General features: G+C 39.8%; 2 protein-coding genes across 4 annotated transcripts; one reads left to right on the plus strand and one right to left on the minus strand.

The window, feature by feature from the left end:
• Window positions 1-370: 370 nt before the first annotated feature.
• ddit3 (DNA-damage-inducible transcript 3) lies at window positions 371-4787 on the plus strand. The gene is made up of 4 exons (XM_056395458.1): window positions 371-527; window positions 2030-2091; window positions 2593-2801; window positions 3001-4787. The coding sequence occupies exons 3-4, from the start codon at window positions 2646-2648 to the stop codon at window positions 3781-3783; spliced, it is 939 nt and encodes a 312-aa protein (XP_056251433.1). The 5' UTR covers window positions 371-527; window positions 2030-2091; window positions 2593-2645; the 3' UTR covers window positions 3784-4787.
• On the minus strand, window positions 4713-23692 carry mars1 (methionyl-tRNA synthetase 1). 3 transcript variants are annotated; one of them, XM_056395423.1, is made up of 22 exons: window positions 23435-23692; window positions 21301-21391; window positions 18985-19063; window positions 18492-18623; window positions 17662-17737; window positions 17212-17396; window positions 16008-16117; window positions 15707-15823; window positions 15148-15351; window positions 13171-13372; window positions 12758-12832; window positions 12326-12496; window positions 11697-11792; window positions 10744-10861; window positions 10301-10514; window positions 8637-8768; window positions 8160-8264; window positions 7612-7807; window positions 6886-6957; window positions 6572-6598; window positions 6146-6280; window positions 4713-5545 (listed from the first exon to the last, which is right to left on the minus strand). In XM_056395423.1, the coding sequence occupies exons 1-22, from the start codon at window positions 23535-23537 to the stop codon at window positions 5396-5398; spliced, it is 2790 nt and encodes a 929-aa protein (XP_056251398.1). In that variant the 5' UTR covers window positions 23538-23692; the 3' UTR covers window positions 4713-5395. The 3 variants fall into 3 exon arrangements, with proteins under 3 accessions (XP_056251398.1, XP_056251406.1, XP_056251416.1); XM_056395431.1 differs by lacking the exon at window positions 6572-6598; XM_056395441.1 differs by lacking the exons at window positions 21301-21391; window positions 23435-23692 and adding an exon at window positions 19615-20002.
• Between the last annotated feature and the right edge of the window lie 279 nt (window positions 23693-23971).

Genomic DNA, 23971 nt, shown 5'->3' on the forward strand with positions numbered 1-23971 from the left:
ATTTTTGTTAGAGCCAACACTGTTTAATAAAACATGTTCTGATTCTGCTGGTGTTATCCCCAGCTAGAAATTGGTTGCCAAGCATTGCATCATTCCTTTCATGTGACTCCCATACGCCCCAAATTCGTCCTGGCCGTCTTATGACTGCATCACAATTGCTGCTCGTACAAACTATACAGGCTAGAGTGAGAACAACCAGCTGAAACGACACCAGACATACCCGCCTCAGTACTGATTTCGGGTCACTCCATTGGATGTCGCCAAGGAGAAGATCTTAACTCCGCTCTCCTGATTGGACGCTTGGGACGTCAGTGTTCACCCTTTGCGTTAGGTTGTAACGAATCTACCTTCCCATGCATAGTTCGGTTGGCCGCTCCCTCAATATAAACACCGCCGGGAGTTTCCGAAAAATCACATTCAGACGTCAAGACTGAACAATGGTTAACATGAGCTATCGCCAATTTTTACTAAACTATCCACATTCGAGTTCAAGACAGTCGAGAAGGCGAGCGAATAAAAGAAAAAGGGTAAGTTAAGATTCGTGTTAATAATTTTGATTGGTAGTTAGTCGATGTTTTTCGGTGTTTCACAGAGTAACGGGTAGTTAACTTGGAAGTGCTGTGGTGTACTGGAAAGAAAAAAGTGCATGTTTTTGGCAGATATCCCAGTGCCATTTTTAGAATAACAGTTGTCTTAATCAATCACAATTTACATTGAGTTGTTTTTATGTGTTGTCTGCTTCGTTTGCCAAGTTGTTAAGCGGACGTACAGCTAGCAAGTTTTGAGGTTTTGACTACGGGAGAGTGCCACACGTTTTAAAATAATTTTATTAATTTTGCAGCTACGACTTCCAGTTCTAATGTTTTTCGGTGTCATTTCACGTGAACATTCATAACAGATTTTATTCTACTCCGTGTGTGTGTGTGTGTGTGTGTGTGTGTGTGTGTGACGTCTGACAGTGAATTGGTGGGGCTGTTGACTCGAAACTGAAAGGCTTATATTTTTGACAGCTGTATTTGTTTTTCACACTTTAACACAAATCCATTTGGAGTAAATGTTTACCACTGATTGAATAGACGTTTATATTATTTTTGACTTTTTTCCTCCCAACCCACTATTTTCTTTTCTGTGTCGTTTCCTTTTGTTTCGCCCAGTCTTCCTGCTGGACTTACATTTCCATGACGTAATTGTCTTGGCTTAGAGTGGACATGTAGCCCCACTAAAAAAAAAAAAGAGAAAATATATATTCTGAATTTAACATAATTGCCCAATAAAATTAATAATATGTACATATTTACTAAACCAAAGTTTTAGTGCCTGTATGGTCGCTCACACACGGGAAGTTTAACATTTGATAGTAAGTTACAGGAGAATTTCTTTTTTTTTATTATCACTTTGTAACGTATTAATTAACATCACTGCAAACCTACACCTATGCAAGGATGTTCTTTTAATTTTTTCAACATTAGAAGGGTAAAGCGGAAATCCTTATTTATATGAAATGTTTCAGCTACAAGGTTTGTCTACAGTTATTATTGTAAATATGATGGCTTTTGTCTAGTAATTTTTGTTTTGAACAGGTTTAAGCAATTAAAAAAAAAAAAGAAAAAAAAAGAAAGGAAAAAAAAAGAGCAGCAGATGCGCCTGTCAGACTTGGAGAGATCAATATTAGGATTTACTCGTCGTTTTTAACCACTTGTTTATCGATCCCAACGTGTTTTGAGGAGCAGAGAAAGCAGGGGGCGCAGTAGAGAACATTTTGGTCTTTGTTTACAAGAATCAAGTGACAGGAATTTTATTCCCCATCCTTATTGAAGCATTTTAACAATTACTGACTTTATTTGTTGTTTTATCATTATTTTAATTTTCAATTATTTTCCAAAGCAGTTTCATTCCAGGTGCCTTTTGTTTCTAAACTAAGCATGCTCTGTGTTTGTGCAAATCATCATCTTGATTCTGAAATCTCAGCAAATTTTTTTCACATTTTTAAGACTAACCTATCAACTACTTTTTTTTTTTTTTCTTTCAGAATTGTTGGGACAAGCTATCTCCAACAAATTGGCATACTTGATTAACAGAGACTTTCTAAAGGTAAATTGGTTTTCTAATATTTGACATTCTGAGTGCTGTGTGTTTGTGACGTTAAGATTTTGATTCAGTCAATTTGTTCATTTTATTGTCAACTGTTCTGGAAACTGAGTTATTCAAATTTTTAAACATCTTAGTCAAATTCCAATATCAGCAATTTTGGTGCAGTACAGTAATTTACTCACTCAGTGTCACTGTTATTCCATTTCACAGTTAAGTGGATTACACAATGTAGTGTACATTGGTCTAGTTTTGTTTTATCATGGAGTAAATAATTAGACGGATAAAAGCTTCTTGCAGCATTCTCAGTAATGATACACACGCACGATCCTTCATCCCTGCATACCTTTAAACCATAACCGTTTGCAGAGCAGTGACGAATAAAATGAACAAGGCGGAGTTACTGTGATGTGTCAGTCATCTAACGTGTATTTGCTCTGCCCTCTTCTCTGTCATCTTTCTCCTTTTCCCAACCCTCCTGTGTCTGACGGGTGCCCCCCTCAGGTCCAGTGTGAACCGTGTGGCCGAGTATCTGTGCGTTGCGACTGATTGGCGAGATGACTGCCGAGTGGCTACACCTGCCCCCGCCGTACCCCCCTGGCGTGGGGCCGTTGTGTGGTGCAGAGTTGGAGGCGTGGTATGAGGACCTGCAGGATATTCTGGGCTCCGACACGGGAGGGGCAAAACTGGCACGTGCCCCCACATGCACCGAGGTCAGTAGCTTGAAGAGCGAAATGGCTTTCACACCCACGATGAGTGTGAGTGTTTTCGCGCATCATGTTTTTGTTTAAGTTTTACTGTTTTGCAAAAAATCAATTCACATGCTAGGTGATGTGAAATTTATTTGTACTGGAGTATTTGACATGTTCTGACAGCTTTGTGAATTGTGTGTTCCGCTTTGTGTTTTTATAGAAGGAGCCGGAGTTTCTGGATGTTCTGGAGAGTTGTTCTCTGACATGGCTGACGGACGGAAGCCAGACGTGGGGCGAAGGTGTCCAGAGGGCAACAGAGGAGATCCACAACACCCAGCCTCTGCATCACACCTCATCATCATCCTCCTCCTCTTCCTCCTCCTGCATGAGTCCAGCTGTTGCAGAAGAGCGGCGGGCGGATGCTGAGAGTGGGAGAAGTGGAGATAGTTCGGCAGGAGGTGGCAGTGATCTGCTGCCTCCAGAGTTCTTTGAGTTGCTGAGTGAAGGAGGAGTTGGAATGGTGGATGCAAGCGGAGCCGTGATCAGTGGTGGCTATTATTACCACCACCATCAACACCACCAGGCTAATAATGTCCATCCTGCATCTCCTTCAGCCAGTGAGGAGGAACTGCCCTGTGTCCCCGATTCTCCATCCTGCTCCTCCTCTGCCTCCCAGTCGCCGTCTCAGAATTGTTCCTCCCCCTCCTCACCTGTCTCTTCTCCCTCTGTCTACCCATCCTCCCGCCTGGGAAAACGCAAGAGGACCACCAGCGAGAGGACCAATGGTGCCTTGTCCTCTTTCGCCTCCTCCACACAGCGCACATCCTCATCTTACTCATCTGCCAAAAAGAGTCGCAAAGAAAGAGAACAAGAGAACGAGAGGAAGGTACAGGAACTGACGGAGCAGAACGAGCGCTTGAAAGCGGAGATTGAAAGGCTTGGAGAGGAGGTACAGAGGACACGTAGAGCCCTGATAGAGAGACTAGTCAACACCAGGAAATGAGGATGAGGAATAAAAGATGACAGGTCCTACAGAATTGGAATAAGCAGTGGTGGGGAAAGGTGTAACATGGTAGTCACATGAAATGCCTCTTAGACAGAAAAGGATGGAAACCAAAGATATAATTTTATAAGAGAGGATTTTTGAAAGAGAGAGCTGAAGAATGCAAGAAGAAGGAAAGCAATGAAAGTCAAAACAAGAAAAGGCACAGAGAGAAAGGGCTGCAACAGCATTGCGGCAAATAAAAAGACACAGCATGTATAAAGGAAAAGGAAGAACAGACAGCTCTAAGTGAAAATCATGCAGTGGTTCTGATGAATGTTTGTCATTTTTAAGAATGCCTAATACTAAGTTTCATCACATAGAATGGTAGAAATAACAGTTATGCGCATTTGATGATTTGTATGTAGGACAGAAAGGAACTTAATTCAGAGAGTGCATTTCATCGTCATACGTTCCCACCATTTTGCAATAAATTGTAACTCCTACTTTAAGGGCTGCAATCTGGCTAGCAGAGATTATTTGCCCCAATTTGTGGAGAGTTTAGGAGCTCAGGAAAAGTTTGAAAGTGCCCAGTGCAGTGTGAGAATGAGAGAATGTTTTTTTTTGTTTTTGTTTTTTTGGGAGAGAATTCAGACTCTTTCTTACTTTTTTAACCCATGGCTTGTGTGTGTGTATTTAGATAAAGCAAGTAGAGCCCGGCTATACTTTCTAAGCTGACCTTTTCTATCAATATGGGAATTTTGGTAGAATTATTAAGTTCTACCCTGATTTACTATTTTTATACAACGCTGTAATATATACAATTGTACTGTAACGGCTTGTACTGTAATATGCCAACATAGTCACTGTTATTTTCTCATTGTAGTCAAATAAATTGTTAATCGTAGAATAATATGCATGGCTTTTTATCACTGATGGCATCAAATACATGTATTTTACCATACCGTTTATTTTATCCTTCATTGTAATCCAAAATTTGCAATAAAAGAAAAAAAATTGTGCAATTTTTTTGTGTCATGTTATATTTATTTGTTTACCTTGTTAATGACCTGTATATGACTGGTTGTTTTGGGGGAAAATGGTGTAAACTGAGGTAATTGAGAAAGGGGGAGGGGAGAGTACAGACATATTTTGGCTGAACTTAATTTATTTTCTGGATCCAAAAAGGGTATTTGTAGCAAATGGCAAAAAAAAGGGGAAAAAAAAACAAAACAATTTTCCAGAGGATATATATATAAAAAAAAAAACATCTTTAAATGCGCAACACACCTTCCAATGCTAATATCGTATGCTGACTTTATCACAGGGAGAGTATAAAATCAGTTTCTTTTGGTGTAGGGATTTGGAAAAATCCCTCCATTCTGTAGCTGTATTCATTTGACTCTCTCTTTGTGTGTTTTCATTTCCCCATCGGCCTATCCAGCATTTCATTAGTCCTCAGTGCCAATACCACATTGTCTTAGATCCTGTCACGGCTTTGCCTTAAGCTAATACCCTCATCTCTCTTAGTGTACATCTTGTTCCCATTCTCCACTATCATACCTCAAACCATTCTATTCTTCCCTTCCTCTGACTAATCTCCATCATTTTATTTTCCGTTTTTTTTCCTGTCTCACTTCTTCTTGCTCTTCTGAGGTGCAGGCTCAGGGTTCTTCCCCTCAGCCACAGCCAGTTGTTTCTTTAGGTCCAATAGTTTGGCCACCTCTGCTGTGATCACAGCCTTCTCTGCCTTCTGGGTTTTGAGTGCTCGCACCTTGTCCCCCTGTGATAAAGAAAACAGAGTGTAATTGATTTGTCACACCTAAATCTGATTCAATTAAATACTTCCTCTTATTTGGATAAACAGAGATTCGACACCGTCAAGTAGTAAACAGTTATTTAAAGCAGAAATTTGTGAGTTTAGAATTACACGCATCGTCTGGGTTTGGAAATATTGAGAGTTAACCATCGTCTTCCCAAATATTTCAACGCTGTATTTATAGTAGAAAAGTATAAAGTAAAATCCAAAGATTAAAATTTGTAGAAAACAATTTTCATTTTGATTCATAAATTACAAATGTACGCATTACAATTACAAAATAAAATACAGAATAAATGTATCTTATAAAATTAGCCGTTATTTATTTCTGTGGCTGTTTGTTGCGTGCGTGATTTGATTTTCGGAGACTTTTTCGTTCATCACGGAAAATGGCATCCGCTTTGTTATCCAGTTATGAAAATGACGATTTGATAAAAAACAATGCAATTTACAATACAATATTGTTCTAATAACAGATTATTGATTCCAAAATAACTTAATATGTAAGAATTAGGTTTGCAGTTGACAGATCAACAATGTGTTTCCACCAACCAACGATCTCACCTGCTCAGCCACAGCCTGAGTGAGCTGCTTGGCTTTTTCTGGGTCCACTCCGTTCACCGTCAGCACCTCAGCAGCAGGAGCAGCAGGAGCTGGCACAGCGGCAGGCTGAGCGCTGGCAGCGCTCTGAGCTGTCGTCTGAGGGTGGAAACAGACACATGAAGATGTTTGAGTCTGAGGCGATTTGATGGTTATTATTTCAAGAAATTTCTTACCTCATTTCAGACAATAACACTCATTACTCAAAATGTCTATGGGATTTTATGAGTCACGATGTGTGAATGGACAGTGAATCACACTGGACACACAGAGATGAGTAAAAATTCAAAACAAGAGGACATTAGATGAGCTGCTAGTGTTAGTGAAGGCGTGTGGTTTGACACAGCGGCACTGCTGTGGACTCGAACACAAGCAAATACCGCTCAATACCTTTTTTTTAGGTGGTTCATCTTCAGGCTAGAGGCAGGCGGTTGAGAAGAAGGTTTAGAGAGGAATTATTTTTATCTATATGATGGATCCTTGATACACAATTTAAACATTTATAGTGTGTTTGGTCGTGTCATGTTTCAAAAGGCAGTTACTCAAATTAAGTACAAATTATCCTGACGACAGTCTCACAGAGGCCTCTGAACGGTTATACATTATCAATTCATTCTTATTTCATTATTCATAAATAGTCAACCTATATTACTACAAGACCTGACTGAATGCACAGACCATTAGGCATCATAAACATCAAATACCTGCTGTCCACCAAATCTTTTCTTCAAAGCTTCAATCTGGTCCACCTCCAGCTTCTGGAACAACGGACTAACCTTGGAGTAAAACAGGTAGGCAGGGGGAATAAAAGGTAGAAATTCAAAAAAATATATGCACGAATATTTAAAAAAATTTGCAATTGTGGATCCAGCCCAAGGCCGGCGCAGCTGGAAAATTTAACATGGGAGGCTCAGCGCTCATCTTTGAACAAAGAGGATTATGCAAGTAAGTAAGTAGATAACTATGTATGAGAAATTTGCAGTTTCGATCAGGATCTCCAATGCAGGATTACACTGATGATAAAGGATGCGGTTTGTCAGAGAGGTTATGTGCATATAAGCATTGTGTAGTCTTTATTGTGACATTAGTTTGCTGCTCCTTGTCTGGAGACCTCGGTCACGAATCACGATAGCCTTGGAGACTGAATGTAGCATTGGCAGCCTGCTACAGACAAAGGCCACCACAATTAAGCCTGAAGGGACAAGTGGCCTGAGAGAAACTTGGTGTTCGAAGGCTGAGGCCTAGAAACACTATTATTCTTACGTGTGTGTATGTGTGTTCACACGACTACAATGTCCTCCAGAGTACTGAAATATTGACCAGACTGTTGCATCCTCATTGTATCACCCAGTGTCAACATACCGGACGTTACACGGTTTTGTGTGTCTGCGCATGTATGAACTGTGTCTACTTTTTCAGGTCGTACTCACAGTGCCAATGCGGTGGCCCGCTCTCAGAGTACAAACAAAGGTGCCAGTCCCTTGCAACATGGTATTGATGCATGACTGAGGGGCGTTGAGTTGATCCCTGATGGTCTGGCTGACCGTTGGCATGTAAGGCAACAGCATCACTGACAGCAAGCAGGCGATATTCACAGAGACACCAGTCACGGTGCCCGCACGCTGCCTGAAGGGGGCAAAAAGAAAAGCATCAGTCAGTCAGTTGAACCAATCATGAGTTTAAATCTTTAAATTATCCTGATAATGGACAAAGATTTTAATTGCTGATATTATATATAAATATTTCGCTCTTCTAAAAACTGATCTTATTTCAGTCTCTGCAAGGTCAAATTTAATTTTCCCGTGTTCAAAGATACATGATCGTGAATGAATGAGTAATCTTTCAAAAGGTATGTGGCTAATCTCTCCTTTAATGTAGAATGATAATTCACACACACACGGCTAACAAAGAGCAACACTGAGATCCATCTACCATGTAGACAGACAGAGATTGAGTTTACTGGTCAAGGCCATCTCACCTTTCTGTGTCTCCCCCCTTGATCTTTTTCCAGGGTTCATTGACCTGAATGTACTGGTTGCCATGGCGAGAGATGTTCAGGATGTGTTTCAGAGCATCACGGATTCTGGTGGAACATTAGTAGGACGATGACAGCAGCTGTTAATCTTGATTTAAGGTAGTTGTGCGAACCAAATGCATGGTACAGAATTCAGTTGTAATTAAGTGTAAGTACAAATATGGGTTTATCCAATCATATTTTACCTTTAGTGTAGAGATACATTTTAAGATGATCGACTGACACTTTAAAACTAGTACAATAAAACTGCCAATTTTTGATCATTTTAATAGTTTCAAATCACTGAATATAACTAATTGAAGACAAACAGAATTTTACTTCTTAAAAGTCATTTCAACTAGATTGATAAATTTCCCTCTAAATCCCAACATCATCCCTCTCTCATTGCTTTTGACACACATGTGATTCGACTGGTCTTACTTGACTTTGTCCATGAGCTGGATGTACTGCTGCAGCTCCCAGCCCACCAAAGCCAGGAGCTTCTTATCTTCCTGCTGTAGCTCCATCGCAGGCACACAACCCTCAAAGAACTTGGTGACAAACATGCCAGCTCTGGAGGAGAGAGGGGGGGGTTTGAATAAAGCAGATTTAAAAAAAAAAAAAAAAGAAAAAAAAAAGGGGGGGGGGGGTCAGGGAAAAAGGAAAAATGTGTGAACAGTGAGCGAAAGGCAGCAACAGAATCAGGGAGAGAGAGAGCGAGAGAGAGCAAAACGAGGGAAGGGTATGTTACTTGACTTGCTAATTGTTTATAAATTATAGATTTTGTTGTCAGATGTAATACAGTGTTCTGCTAGTGTAAACTAACAACAGTGTACTGCATTGAGCCTCCTCACATCTCCTATATTGCCTCTAAATTGTAGCCGTGTCTGGAGCCAGGAATTTTTGAAATGAGTTTTATGTGTACATCAGGAGGATGTTTGTAGTGAGAAAGTTTTTTTTATCATGTCTGATGCAACAAACTGCTCTATATTTTACACTTCTCTCAGGCTCTGAGGAAGGTTTGCTAGACCAAAATGCTTTCACATGACAGTCAAATTTACAATGAACTGTGATTTTGACATCTGAGCATGAACTTTGTGTGACCTGCATTTTTAATTTGTTTTAGTCTTTTAATTAGTCAACCTGCTAAGCCCTGAGGTTTTTTTCCATCCTGGAAAAATAAAGAACAATATTCTTACAGTTAAAATGACCGAATCCTCTTAATCAATAAAATAATGTTTGCTGCTGGTAAATGTTAAGTAAAGTTTTAATCGTTTCAGTTTGCCAGCCAGATTGTTTGTCACATTGTCCACAAAATGTCCAGCCATTAGCTGGAACACCACAGCCCAGGATTGTTTATGAATTTGAAGAAGCAGGGAGTAAGATGGACACACTGTCGCTAACGATGTAGTGATTTAGTGACTGGATCCAGGCAAGGACAGAATTTCTTTTCTGCAGCAGAATACTTTTCTACCTCCAACACCTTAGGCTGGATGCAATCTACAAGATATTTTTGAACCAATTAGGCATCAACGCTGCTGCCCGAGACCAATTTTGAAGATCAAGGTACTTTGAAAAAAAGCTGCTGAGAAAAATCTTTGATGTGGGATTTAACCCTGATCTTTTAAAAATCATTTGAGGCAATGAAATTGGGGCTAAATTACGCCATCCCAAACAAATTTAGAAAACTAGGGTGAACCTCTTGTAATAGTTACTGCTCTAACAGACTTTTTTTTTTTTTTATGAGTACAACAATCTGAAAACTTAGTAATTGGACCGGATGACAGTTTTGCTGCACATTTACTTTTTGAGTGAAACTTATGTAAAAAATGTGAGCAACTTGAGGTGCGTTGCTCCACTTTTTATTTGACTGGTGACTGATCTGAACTGATCAAAACAATTAATATAGAAAGAAACAGCAGCACAGAACACAAAGTCGTGGAACAAGTATCATTTGTGGTAAACAAGCTAAAGGAGAATGGTGCAGGTTACCTGGTCAGGGTCACTAGGGAAAGTAGGTTTCTCTCTGACAAAATAAATTCTAATATTTCCTAATCACATGTAGGAAGCAGGAATTCATTTCAAAACATATGACTATTACCAACCTGTTGATGAAGTTGCCCAAGTTGTTGAGCAGCTCAGAGTTGTTCTTCAGAGCCATGTCAGCCCAGGAAAAGGCTGAATCCTGTCCCTCTGGACGCACATACAGCAGGTAGAACCGCCAGACATCAGCTGGGATCCCTGTGTCTTTTGCCATATCTCCAAACACACCAACACCACGGCTCTTGGAGAACTTAGTGTCCTCGTAATTGAGATATTCTGTGAGGAAGTCAGAGCATAAGCTACTGTCAAAGCTGAACCTTAATTAACAGTAAATGTGATCAATCATGATTTCTGTGTTGTATAACTACAAAACAGAGTGAATGTGCCTTTATGGTGTTTTTAAAACCATTTGAAGATCTGTTGTGAATCCCAATATCAATCTAGTAATACAAAATATAAATAATGAATCAACTGCTGAAATCAGTCAGCTGAAATAAGTGATTACCAGTGGCAACGAGGTGGTTGACTAGAGTGTAGTTGTCTTGAGCTCCCAGTAGGGAGCAGGGGAACACCACACTGTGGAATGGCACATTGTCTTTGGCCATGAAGTTATACAGCTCCACCTGGTGGCAGAGACACAACAATGCACAGTGAGGATGACATCATATTAGATCATCATGAGATCATCCAGTTCAAAGAGGACTTATCAGCTCTCCCCATCCCCCAACCCCCAACCCCCATCTCACTCTCTCTCTCACTCACTCACTGCAAATACAGGCTATCACACACACTTAACAGTTGCTCAATCCTGGGGTTTTAGATGGAGAGATGAGATGAGTCAGTGAGACGAAGTAAATATGTAAAAATTTTTTAATCTGGAAAGTTTTAAGTCTATTTAATCAAGGTGCAGTTAAATTAAGTGTAGCAAAGTGATAAGTAGCTAACTAGCACGTTTCCAGCTTGACGTTTGTTACTGTATGTGTGGGAAGCAGAGTGTGAAATCTTAAAATATGATAACTCGCATATACACATAAAATGTCAAATAGTTCAAATTTTTGAAGTGAAGCTGATTACAGCATCATGTAGGACAACAATCAAGAAAACCTGTGGTAGAGTGATCATGCTGAGATTTATATCACAGGGGAGGAGTCCAGAAGAACTGCACTGACCTACAGTATACTGCTTTCAACCCAGTCTACTGTATGTCTAAAACTAAATATGCATTTTATTCATAATCAAAGAGATTATGTCGTCCTCTGTTTTACATACGGGTTATATGGGGTTGGGAATTACACTGTGTTCTGATAGAGAGTGCAAAAGACCAGATGGGGCAATGAAAAAAGCAATCAGACCCATTCTGTTGTTTTAAAGTGGAACAAATCTGTGCCAAGCTTGTCCATCAATATGGCTCATAAATTCTGACATTGTGTGTTTGAGATGTGGGCTGGGAGCTTCTACCTGCTGAGGATTCTTCCACCACTTTTCCCATTTGTCGGTGTAGTTGGCGGTTATGGACAGATAACCAATCGGGGCGTCAAACCACACATAGAACACCTGCAGAAGTGGAAATAGTCATGAGTGACAAAGGACAAATTTTTTTTGAATTGTAGAAGATGCACAATGACATGGATATAATCACTGATTACAATAACAAGTCTGACATCAAATGTCCTTATGAGATACTGTGTGGGATAACATTTCAGACGTGTGTACTCAAAGAAATGGTCAGTGTTCAAACATGTTCAGACATGCCAGACCTAAAACTTCTCCCAGTGTAGAGATTAGATTAGATTAAAGAGGGCTGCAGTATCATCACTCACTGCAGGATTTGTAAACAGTTAATTAAGTACATAGTCATTTTCAATGTTTAATTAGGAGCCTGACCTTAAATATTAAGTGTCTGCATTCATTATTTTCTCAGCAGGCAATACAGCTGAGCAGTAGGGCTTCATGGTTCATTAAAGTGGTGTGAGCATCTTTTCCACAGCATGCAGAAATAGCAAACTAAAAACAAGCAAATGCAATCCAACAGCAACACCTGTACTGTGAAAAATAATGTATTTTTACTCTATACGACAATACCAGACCTTCTCTTTAAAGTCAGGGTGAGGTACTGGCGTTCCCCACTGCAGGTCCCTGGTGATGCAGCGAGGTTTGAGACCATCTCTCAGCCAGGAGCGAGTGATCTGTTTGGCATTTACGGTCCAGTCTCCTGTGCTGGTCGACTTATCCAGCCACTGCTCCAACTGAGTTTCTAGCTACATGGGAAAAAGGGAGAGAATGAAAATGCTGTCAAAAGCATCCTCATGTCTTACTCCAAACCACAGCTCTAGTGAGAGAAAAGCCGTTTATATAATAAAATTACCACAGCGGTAACTGCCTTCCACAAGTTGTCTGAGTTTGAATGCTACTTTACTCTCACTAAACTGGCTTACTGTCTCCATCCCTGTGATCAAAAATACTGTCTAAACAGGGGAATGCACAACCAAAGCCATTACAATGCAGTTTGAAAAGCATACCTTTGGCAGGTCCAGGAACAGATGTTTGGACGAGCGGATGACTGGAGTCTGCCTGCAGACTTTACACTGGGGTTCCTGGAGGGTACAACAATGATCAACACTGATTAGGCAAAATTTAACCTGATTTTCTTTTTTCCTGAATTTACAATTTAGATGAGTATAATAATTCCTTCCATGCAAGTCCAAATAATTCCAAGAGTTCCAGTGCAACCACAATGCTATATGAATAGCAAATGATGGGTCTGTTTCTGTGTTTGTAGATTCACATTTTGCATTTTAGATATATATTAACATGGAAAAATTAAAATGATATTTCAGTTTCTACCACCATCATTCTCTTAATAGTCAGTGGCTACAATCCTTCTTGCCCACTATAATCACTTCAGATGTACAGTCTGCTCCACCAAACTCACCCTGAGCTCCACAGCATTGATGAGCCGCCCACACTTGTCACACTGATCACCACGAGCTTCTGGGTAGCTGCAGTGAGGGCAGATGCCTTCTACGAAGCGGTCAGCCAGGAAACGCTGACAGTTTTCACAACGCAGCTGCTCCACCGTGTCTTCCACCAGGAATTCATGCTTGTGGAGTCGCCAGAAAATATTTTGAGCTATCCTGAAAATATAACGGAGGAACAAGATGGTTGAAAGATTCTTCAGGGGTTGTGTCTGTGATGCAAGAGAAAAATGTTTCTCTTTTGCCCCGTGGGTCATTCCATGTCAACTCACCTAGAATTCAGAACTTTCCCCAGTTCATGTCATGGATTTTCTTGAAAGAAATCTATGTGAAAACTTATATTAAATTTATGGGACCTTGCAAAATCCTACAGCTCCACTCCAAATATTTGATATTTGGCCCTCTGAGATATCTTTTTTTTTTTTTAAATAATTTTTACTTTCTATGTGTATTTTTAGGCTCATCAATTGCATGTTACCAGCCACAACAGTGTAGCTGTATTGTTTTCAACTTGTGAGAGTGTGTGTGTACATATATATATATATATAAAAACCAAAAAGAAATGTACATATATTTTTGGTTCGTTGCATACTAGATGATGCCATTTTGTTCCGTGTATCTTAATCTTATTTCTTTAGCTCAATACACATTAAATTTCACACTTTTTTGAACTACTTTCTGACATTATTAAACAATTCTGGGCTGCTTCCACCTGAAGGGAAGAGAGTGTGTGTTATTGATTTACTAAGGGAAATATGAAGTAAAATGGTACAAAAAAACTAAAAGCTGAAAGTAATCTCTGATTTTGATTTTGGGTTGGTAAATCTAAAACCTTACATCCAAGGCACTTTTCATGAATCAAGTCAAAAGTCTTTAATCTGTGGGCTGTTTTCATTTTTCAAAGAACGTGGTGCTTGTGCCTTTTATGTTGCACTCTATCAAAGCAAAGGCCCCACACAAGAGTTTTCAGCTTTGTGATCTTTGTAAACCTTTTCAGTGTCCAAGCTCAAGGATTTAAGTCTAATTTTTACTGAAGAAAAGTGCCTCTCTTTTGTTTTTCCATTTCAACATATAAGAAGGCATCTTACTATGTTCTATTTGCATATCAATATAAAACAAACAATAATCTGACAGTTTATCCATATGGTGAGGAGAACTGCACTGCTCACTGACTGTAAATGATATCCACTTCATTACTTTCTTGACTTCAATACTTCCTAAGAGCAACAATGTCAATAACATTGAATTTTTTTTTTTTTCATCTCTAGACTTTGATTACTTCATCCATATTATAAAACTGATAAGTTTACTATAGATTTACTCTCCTTTCATCTGACTTAAGTTAGGTTTGGAAAAGTTTCTTGAATAAATTACATTACCAACCTATTACAAAGTAACTGGAGCCTCATCTGACTGTGTTCACAAAAGCCCTTGGTTTTAGTTAATGTGTCTTTTACCAATATTTGACTAATTCATAAGTGACGGTGTCAATTGTATTTCCAGACACTTAATAGGATTTCTTGTATTTATTTGGTAAATCTCTGAAAAGTAATACATTCCATAATAATACTCAATAATCTCTGAGTTTAAGTAAAGCAGAATGTATGGTTGTGAGGGCTAGACGTCCACCCCCGCATCTACAGCAAGATTATAGTAATCCTATGTTATGTAATTTTATAGTAAGTGTATGGTAATCATATGGAAACATCCAACCACCACATCCACGCCAAGTGAAGACAAGGATCATGAAGTGATTATTAGTGGAGACCTCTGTGTTTAGCTATATCTTTAGCTATATCTTTAGCTCTGCTGTTTCTCTTTTATTCTTGAAAGAAAAAACCTTGTCTTTAATTTCTCACATATCAGTAGATTGAATTAAACCCACTGTTGGCCCCAAACAGGCCAACACAGCCTCGTTCCCTGCTTTCACTTACTCCGTCTGCTTCTCAGTGGTGGTTCTGCCGAAGAAGTCAAAGTCGATCTGGAACCACTTGTAGATGCTGGAGTGAATGGCGTGATACTTGTCGCAGATCTGCTGCGGTGTCAGGCCCTCTTCTCTGGCCTTGTTCTCCGTAGCTGTGCCGTACTCATCTGTACCGCACACAAACAGTAGGTTCCAGCCTCGCAGACGGCCATACCTTGAAGAAGATGATGGAAAGAATGAGGAAGTGGAACAAGACAAAAGACACAGAGATGATGAGTGCAAAGAAAATTAAGGAAATGGATCAAGAAATAAAAAAGAAAGAAATCAGATTAAGTTGAGGTAGAAGATGAGATAATTGATAACTGTTAGTGAGAAAGAGTATGATGGACAGCTTTACTTGTAATATTCCAAAGGCTGTTAAATACATTACAATTAGTCACATGCCTGTATGTTTTTGGGTATATGAATATAAAAATGTGTTTGCTGCATGAGTCAATGTATTCTTCACAATTATCACTAGGTTTCTAGCACCTACTGTATATGTACAAAGGAAAGACAGAAATTCTTACCTGGAGAAGACGTCAGCGCTGAGCACACAGCCAATGATGTTACCCAGGTGGGGGACGTTGTTGACATAAGGCAAGGCACTGGTCAGCAGGATGTTTCGCTTGCCCTCCTGTGGCAAACTGATAGGAAAACAGAACTGAATTTGAATCGGGTTCAAATAGATGTGGTGTTATGTGATGTGATTCCCACGACATTCTATAACATCATAAACTACAACATGTAGCGCACACTCTCTGCACATCACTCTGAGTGGAAGTATCTGCTTAATGTGTAGATTGGGAAATGGCACGTTGAATTACTTACATAGGGTGTTGTCTCTCTGTAGCCAGTGGGCCACCATTCAAATCTTTGCTCCAGGTGAGAAAAGCAGCCTCCATCTCCTCCTCTGAAACCACACGCTCTCCCTCTTCACACTATACAAATATGAGGATATACAGGACGCATTAACAAGGAATTAAACTGAAACCAACATGTGAGGCTGGTAATCTCCACAAGTAGACATTTACCTAAAATGTATGTAGTTTAATCCTGCTGTTTAATTTAACTTTGTGCAAGATTATCAACATGGCCCAAAATTAAGGGGTGATAAAACGTCTGAATGATGGCTCCATGTTCTAAAAATCATTTCAAATCTTGCACAGTTTGATCAACAAACCCAAAAGTGTATTGCCACTGAAAACAATTATTGACCATAACATCAAAATGATCTCCATTTCAACATGATACAGTAAAGCAAAAAAAAAAAGGCGTACACAAACTTGTTAATGTGTTCACGGTATAATATCTCTTTCAAAAACAGCTATGGCTCACAAATCAATGATGAGCTATCAAAGGACCAATACACTACAAGTGAACCATTCTCTCACTAAACCACCCGATCAAAAAGAAGATTTTTTAATTCTTTTGAATTGTGTGTTTTATTGTTACACATGCCCCATGAATCCCACCTGACCTCTCAACCTTTAACCCAAAGGCACTCTGAGATCCACACATCCTCCCACGTCCTCTGACAAGGAGCCATAACACCTGCTGCTAAATTTGACTGACACCTGTTCAAATCCTCCCATGCTTACACAAGAAGGAGAGTGGAGGATAAAGAAATAGTGATGTAACCTCTGCATGCTGCATGTTCTATATCCCAACACAGGTGTTAATTTAGATTTAATAGAGCCAGGTTAAGTCTCACCTGAAGATCGCATCTGCTCTACAAAAGAACCTTGCTTAGTTCAAGTGAGGTGAATTCAAGTCTTGCAACTGTTTGAATGCTTTAACTTTCTTCCTCTGAAGAAAAAGACTGAAAATATGGGAAAATGTGATAATACATGTCTTGTAAGGTGTTTTGTTTTTGCATCTGTAGCTTGAGGAAAACAAAAAGACAATAAATCTTCTTGGATACCTCACAGGGTTCCCTGAGGCATAGGGACAAATGTAGATACCACCTCTGAATGATTTTTGTTCAGTAAGAATGCTTTAAGTCTAATAGCTATCCCGATGATCTAGCAGATACCTCAGCAGGGTTGCTGTTGCATGGCTGTGTGTCTTTGCACTGGCTGCTCTGAGGGGCAGGCTGCCTTTGCATGTAGCTTTTCATGCCCTGCAGGCCTTTTCCCCGCAGCACTTTCTGAACAGCAGACTGGCAACTGTGCATAGCAGCCACACGGTCAAACCAAGGCTTCACAGACTTGTGTTCACCTGTGAAAAGAAAAAAGGGCACAGAAAAAGGTAGGGGAGAATAAAGGAGGGGAAAAAAAGCATAAGGGAAGGGTTACAGTGAGGATTGTTTGAACATAGAGGAGGAGGAGAAGATAAAATAAAGGAAGAAGGTAAAAATGGAAATAAAATTGATAAACGAAAATAGAGGGGAAGTTGAGGAAATTAAAAAGGAAACAATTAGTTAATGGGTGGAGAATTTCTGCATGGCCAACAACAAACGGTTTTAATGTTTATGACCACTTACCCAGTGCTAGTGAAGAGTCAGATAAAACAGGATACAGCGCAGCCCACAAAACAACATCAGCAACTGAAACGGCTTCCTAAACACAGCACAGTTTAATGAACATTATTTCTGAACTTGTCGCAAGTCCTTTTCAGTCATCCCATCAAAAATCTAAAGGCCTGTTATTTTGAAAGCTGTAAACAATGCAGAAGAGGGATCCATTCAACCCCGTGACTTTCTATATACAGAACAACCATGAGGAGGAATATTTTCAGCATGAATTGGTTTTGTGCTTGCCTCTTACTAAATATGGATTATATATACACTGTTGCAACTGCCTCACTGTGACGCTTGGGTTAGGGTTAACACTTTAGCTTAACAAGGGGCTCCTCATCCAAGCCATGCATATCACCAAGAGACTTAACAAAACATATTTCTGTACACATGAAATATATGACAGACGTAGATGACCTATTGCCACAGGGGCTGCAAATACACACACACACACACACCCACCCACCCACACCCCCCCCACACTCCGGCACATCTGCAACATAAGGGACCTCCTCCCCAGATGAATCTTTTTAACTTAAAAAAGCATCACTAGCTCAGCATCAGCTGTTAAAAAAAGAAGAGGAGAAAAAGAAATGTTGCCGGAGGAGCCTGATGTGGCACTCAGGAGGCGCTCAGTAAAGCTCAGCTGAGCTTTCAAAGAGGCATCATGAACTTTTGACTTGATCATATATTAAATCGACGGAAAAGGCTTTGTTTGAGTGAGCGTATATGGAAACTAAATGGGCAGTAGAAAAATGTGAAATACAACAGCTGAACAGGAGATTTTAATACTGTACCCCTGTTAAATATGGCGTGTTCCCTTTGCTCAAGCTTTGGTCCAAGTAGTTTAGTGGCCCCTGGAGGACATTAGACACCTGTGAACCTTTTCCCTGCAGCACTGCCATGTGAAGAGCCAGCAGCAGTGCAGGCTGCACAAATAAGACAAAACAGAGGTTAATTACAATTGATCGAATGACATTAGATCAAGCAGTGAACCAAAGAAGTGTGACTAAGGTTAAATAAATGCCTCCTTAAACCCTACACTGAGCATACAGATAGATTTCTTAACACTGGTCTCTATTCATTGTTCTTTTGAGAGTGTAAGTTTTAGTCATTTAGCTGCATGGATTTATGTCCCCTTTGGTGACACACTGAAGCATAGTAAGAGGATTCTATACAAAAGACTGTACAAATGCATGAACTAAAAATAGTTTGCATCTCAAAAGAGGTTTGGTGTTTTGTACAGCAGATTTCAAGCAAACGAGAAGGTTATTTTTATGTAGAGTTTACCTGTAGATCTGTGGCCTCCCATTCAAGCCACTGACTGCAAAGCTCACTGGATTCTTGTCCATTTACTTCAAACAAGTATCTGAGGTTGTGGAAAAAAAAAGAACAAGGTCCTGTCAAACAGTTTTAGCTCATTTAGATTCAATGGGAGTTTGTGTTAAACAAATACACCTGAAATACAGGTATCTTCAACATATGTGCTCCGTCTTCATGAGTTACAATGCACAGTAACACAAATCTTAAATATCAACCTTTCAGTCCGTTACTGTGAGGCTTTAGTTTATATTATTAACTTAGTATAATAAAACTAACACATTACCATATCTTTCTGGTATATACAGTGAGTACGGAAAGTATTCAGACCCCTTTAAATTTTTCACTCTTTGTTGCATTGCAGCCATTTGCTAAAATCAAAAAAGTTCATTTTATTTCTCATTAATGTACACTCAGCACCACATCTTGACAGAAAAAAACAGAACTGTAGAAATCTTTGCAAATTTATTAAAAAAGAAAAACTGAAATATCACATGGTCATAAGTATTCAGACCCTTTGCTCAGTATTGAGTAGAAGCATCCTTTTGAGCTAGTACAGCCATGAGTCTTCTTGGGAATGATGCAACAAGTTTTTCACACCTGGATTTGGGGATCCTCTGCCATTCTTCCTTGCAGATCCTCTCCATTCTGTCAGGTTGGATGGTGAACGTTGGTGGACAGCCATTTTCAGGTCTCTCCAGAGATGCTCAATTGGGTTTAGGTCAGGGCTCTGGCTGGGCCAGTCAAGAATGGTCACAGAGTTGTTCCGAAGCCACTCCTTTGTTATTTTAGCTGTGTGCTTAGGGTCATTGTCTTGTTGGAAGGTGAACCTTCGGCCCAGTCTGAGGTCCTGAGCACTCTGGAAGAGATTTTCTTCCAGGATATCTCTGTACTTGGCCACATTCATCTTTCCTCCAATTACAACCAGTCGTCCTGTCCCTGCAGCTGAAAAACACCCGCATAGCATGATGCTGCCACCACCATGTTTCACTGTTGGGATTGTATTGGGCAGGTAGTAGTGCCTGGTTTTCTCCACACATACCGCTTAGAATTAACGCCGAAAAGTTCAATCTTGGTCTCATCAGACCAGAGAATCTTATTTCTCATAGTCTGGGAGTCCTTCATGTGTTTTTTGGCAAACTCTATGCGGGCTTTCATATGTCTTGCACTGAGGAGAGGCTTCCGTCAGGCCACTCTGCCATAAAGCCCCGACTGGTGGAGGGCTGCAGTGATAGTTGACTTTGTGGAACTTTCTCCCATCTCCCTACTGCATCTCTGGAGCTCAGCCACAGTGATCTTTGGGTTCTTCTTTACCTCTCTCACCAAGGCTCTTCTCCCACGATTGCTCGGTTTGGCTGGACGGCCAGGTCTAGGAAGAGTTCTGGTCGTCCCAAACTTCTTCCATTTAAGGATTATGGAGGCCACTGTGAGAAATGCAGAAATTCTTTTGTAACCATGGCCAGATCTGTGCCTTGCCACAATTTCGTCTCTGAACTACTTGGGCAGTTCCTTCGACCTCATGATTCTCATTTGCTCTGACATGCACTGTGAGCTGTAAGGTCTTATATAGACAGGTGTGTGCTTTTCCTAATCAAGCCCAATCAGTTTAATTAAACACAGCTGGACTCCAATGAAGGAGTAGAACCATCTCAAGGAGGATCAGAAGAAATGGACAGCATGTGAGTTAAATATGAGTGTCACAGCAAAGGGTCTGAATACTTATGACCATGTGATATTTCAGTTTTTCTTTTTTAATGAATTTGCAAAAATTTCTACATTTCTGTTTTTTTTTGTCAAGATGGGTTGCTGAGTGTACATTAATGAGAAATAAAATGAACTTTTTGGATTTTAGCAAATGGCTAAAGGGGTCTGAATACTTTCCGTACCCACTGTACATATCATTGCAATTTTATAATTTCCATTTTAATTACCATTGAAACTGAAAAAAACTGTTGAAATTAGTGTTCCCAAGTAACAAATTACAAAAAACAATCTTTTTTTCCTTTAAACTCTAATGGTATCTAGCCATGCAGATAGTTTTGTTTTTATTTTCCTAGGTTCTGAGATTAAAATTTCTGCTGCCATTAAATTTTGGGGGCTCAGCAATAAAACCTGGAAAATTCAAGACAAAGCTGTTTGCATGGCTAGGTACAAATTAGGGTAAGAATCTTGGATATCTGAAAAGTTATACAGAGTCAGTGATTAACAGCATCCACATTCATGCCTAATTGGCACTGACATTCATAAATGACCAAGCAGAAAGGACTATGTATATAGTCTACTGACTGGCAGATGGCATTTGCGCTGAAAAGGTATAGTCCACTAGGCAGGAGCATGGCTGGCAAAGCTGGACGGCTAAGGAAGGGCACCACTGTCTCTAAAAAACAAAAGAGAAAAAGAGATTGTGAGTTTGTTTAGATAATTATGAATAAAATAAGATACAGCAGACAAGATTATTATGTCTGTGAGCATGTTTCTGGACTGGACTGGATTTTTTACCTGGGTGGTAGATTCTGATACAAACTGTAAATCCTCTTTCTAATGGCTTTGACTTTAAAGAGAGAGAATTCAACATTGCAACTTCAAGGAGAAGTAATAACATTCAAATGCTTCGAGGATAATCCTGTGATCACATTCTGAGCCTTAATATTTATCAGCAAAGTTACTTGAATGGTCCATGAAGAACACAAAGGTCAAACTGAAGGTCAAGGATTTGATCTTTTTAATCTGGAATTCATCAGAAGTCAGGGCAGATCACCACAGGAGAGGATTCTGATTACATTTTTTATAGATGTTTCTACTTTGATGGTTCAATTTACTGGTTTTATGGTGGCTCAAGGATTCAATACAATTTTAATTCTGCATAAATACAGCAAAAATAACACCTCCATTTTTTTTTTCTAAATGATATTTACCTTAGTTAATATTTCAAAATGTATTGCAATATATCAAACTTTGTATAAAACAATGGATAAATAACAAAAAACAGCTATTGTTTAAAGGATTTTTCAACTACAACCACAGTACTGTTAGTGTATGTGTATTTCTGGGTACAGTCCATTAATTCATGCACTGTGGCTGCATGCCAGATGGTCCTGGTTATTCATCTCTGTGATCCAGCTCCTAAGGAGGACTAGCACACATCTGGGACAGGGAGTGAAGCATCTCTCACATGTCTGAGACAATCAGGCCATAAGCCTGAGGCTAGGGTGAATTACGATTTAATTAGAGTCTAATTCTTTTACACAGCTTGATGATGTTCTACTGGACAATGAATTGGTTAGAAATAACCTAAGTCTCCAGGAATAATAACTAAACAAGTATACAGCCCATATGATATGATCCAGCTGTATTCTGTTTCAGTAGTCAATTCAAACAATACATCATGTGCCATCTACTGTGCTAACAGCCTAGAGTGGACTTATTGTATAGAACAGCCTGTCTTTTGTAAACATTGTCAGCTACAGATCAGAACAGCGAGTCAGACATTAGTCACAAGACTATTAATGGAGGGATGAGTGATTTAGTTTAAATCAATATCAAGCTTTTCATACAGACATTTGTCTCAGTCAATACAAGTTAAAACATGACATAATAAGCAACCCTTTTTTTCAAAAACGTTTTCAGGTTTTTGGGTTGAGGTGTGTCAAGGGTTGTTCTTGGGTGCATGCTGACTGTCCACATAGTTTTGCCAGGTCAGATATTGAACCAGAACTCCTGCTAGTCCTGTTGCTTTGGTAAAACATTTTCCGTTTACCACAACACTGACAGACAGAATCTGGTGGGATGAAAAAAACCTCAAGCGCATTGACAATGGTAATTTGTAATCACACAGGATGGTGTTCAAATATATGTTTTCTAGATTTCTTTTTAACTTGATTGGTATTGGAAATTGAGAAAAAGAAAAAAAAAAGGGCTGAAAGCACTAATTATCATCCCCAGAATACTGTCATTTTTGTTCATATCAAGATATTGGGGGGACCAAACGATGACACAGCCCTGAAACTTTACAAACGTCCAAGTAAATCAAGTATCCAGGTGTGTCTGTACAGGTAGAGGCTCAACACCTGTAGCTATCCATTAATAAACAAAACAACGTTTGCGTGGAGCTGTTCAATCAAACACTGCTAAAATAAGACAAACAAAGCATTGACGTGCAGAAAAAGACTTTTCTAGCTGCTTCTCAGACGCAGATACAAGTGGACTGTTCACTTCATTCACTGTAACTGACACTGACAGGCAGTTGTCACTTACAGCTAGCATGCTATCCCATGGTAGCAACCGTCAGTTACAGCACATATTCAGCTCAAACTTGGCAAAACAAACGTTACATATAATGATTTAGCCAAACGACAGCTGCCGTTAGTCGTCATTACATTTAGGTCCACATATCATAATAAAGCTAACCATGCTTTCTTACCTTCGTGGTTAACATATTGAACGTCACACTGAACTCCAGTCACTTCTAACGCGGCTAACACCTTCAGGCAGTGCGGGTTGCCTTCACTTACGAAGAGCTTCATTTGGTCGTTTGTAGCTACTCCGCTATGTTAGGAATGGTGGCTGGCTTTAATAGTGACAGTGTTTTTACTATAACACAAGACAGGGGGCTACTCGTGGTAACTTTGCCGGCGAGTGCTGTCCACTTCACGAGAGCTGATGCAAGCAATGTCGGCGCTGTTACAGATGACAGAGTTGTAGTTTTAGAGCAGTGTCTGTGTCGTTGTCAGAAACGGTAGAGGTCTGCTTAAACGACTACATCTCCCATAAACCATTTCCCGGAGCGTAAATTCGCTGCACAGTGGCCCTGCTTGTTTTAAATCACACTGTAGCGCCGCCGGGCGGGAAGCATCGCTCATGTTTGCCCATTGTACTCCGGGCGGCATGTGGCAATAAAATGTGCGCACCACCGCCTCTTCTGATTGGTCCCGTGTAAAATCATATTGTAGCCAATCTT

Source organism: Seriola aureovittata, chromosome 2 (genome assembly GCF_021018895.1).
Source record: "Seriola aureovittata isolate HTS-2021-v1 ecotype China chromosome 2, ASM2101889v1, whole genome shotgun sequence".
Classification (NCBI taxonomy): Eukaryota; Metazoa; Chordata; class Actinopteri; order Carangiformes; family Carangidae; genus Seriola; species Seriola aureovittata.

Bases quoted from the DNA above. Each gene is read 5' to 3' on its own strand.
- ddit3 (XM_056395458.1), top strand. From the start codon at position 2,646: ATGACTGCCGAGTGGCTACACCTGCCCCCGCCGTACCCCCCTGGCGTG. The intron at 2,802-3,000 runs GTCAGTAGCTTG...GTGTTTTTATAG, and splicing joins GTGCCCCCACATGCACCGAG to AAGGAGCCGGAGTTTCTGGA.
- mars1 (XM_056395423.1), bottom strand. From the start codon at position 23,537: ATGAAGCTCTTCGTAAGTGAAGGCAACCCGCACTGCCTGAAGGTGTTA. The intron at 13,373-15,147 runs GTAAGTGAAAGC...TTATATTTTCAG, and splicing joins ACCACTGAGAAGCAGACGGA to GATAGCTCAAAATATTTTCT. The intron at 8,769-10,300 runs GTTGGTAATAGT...TCTCTCCTCCAG, and splicing joins TTGGGCAACTTCATCAACAG to AGCTGGCATGTTTGTCACCA.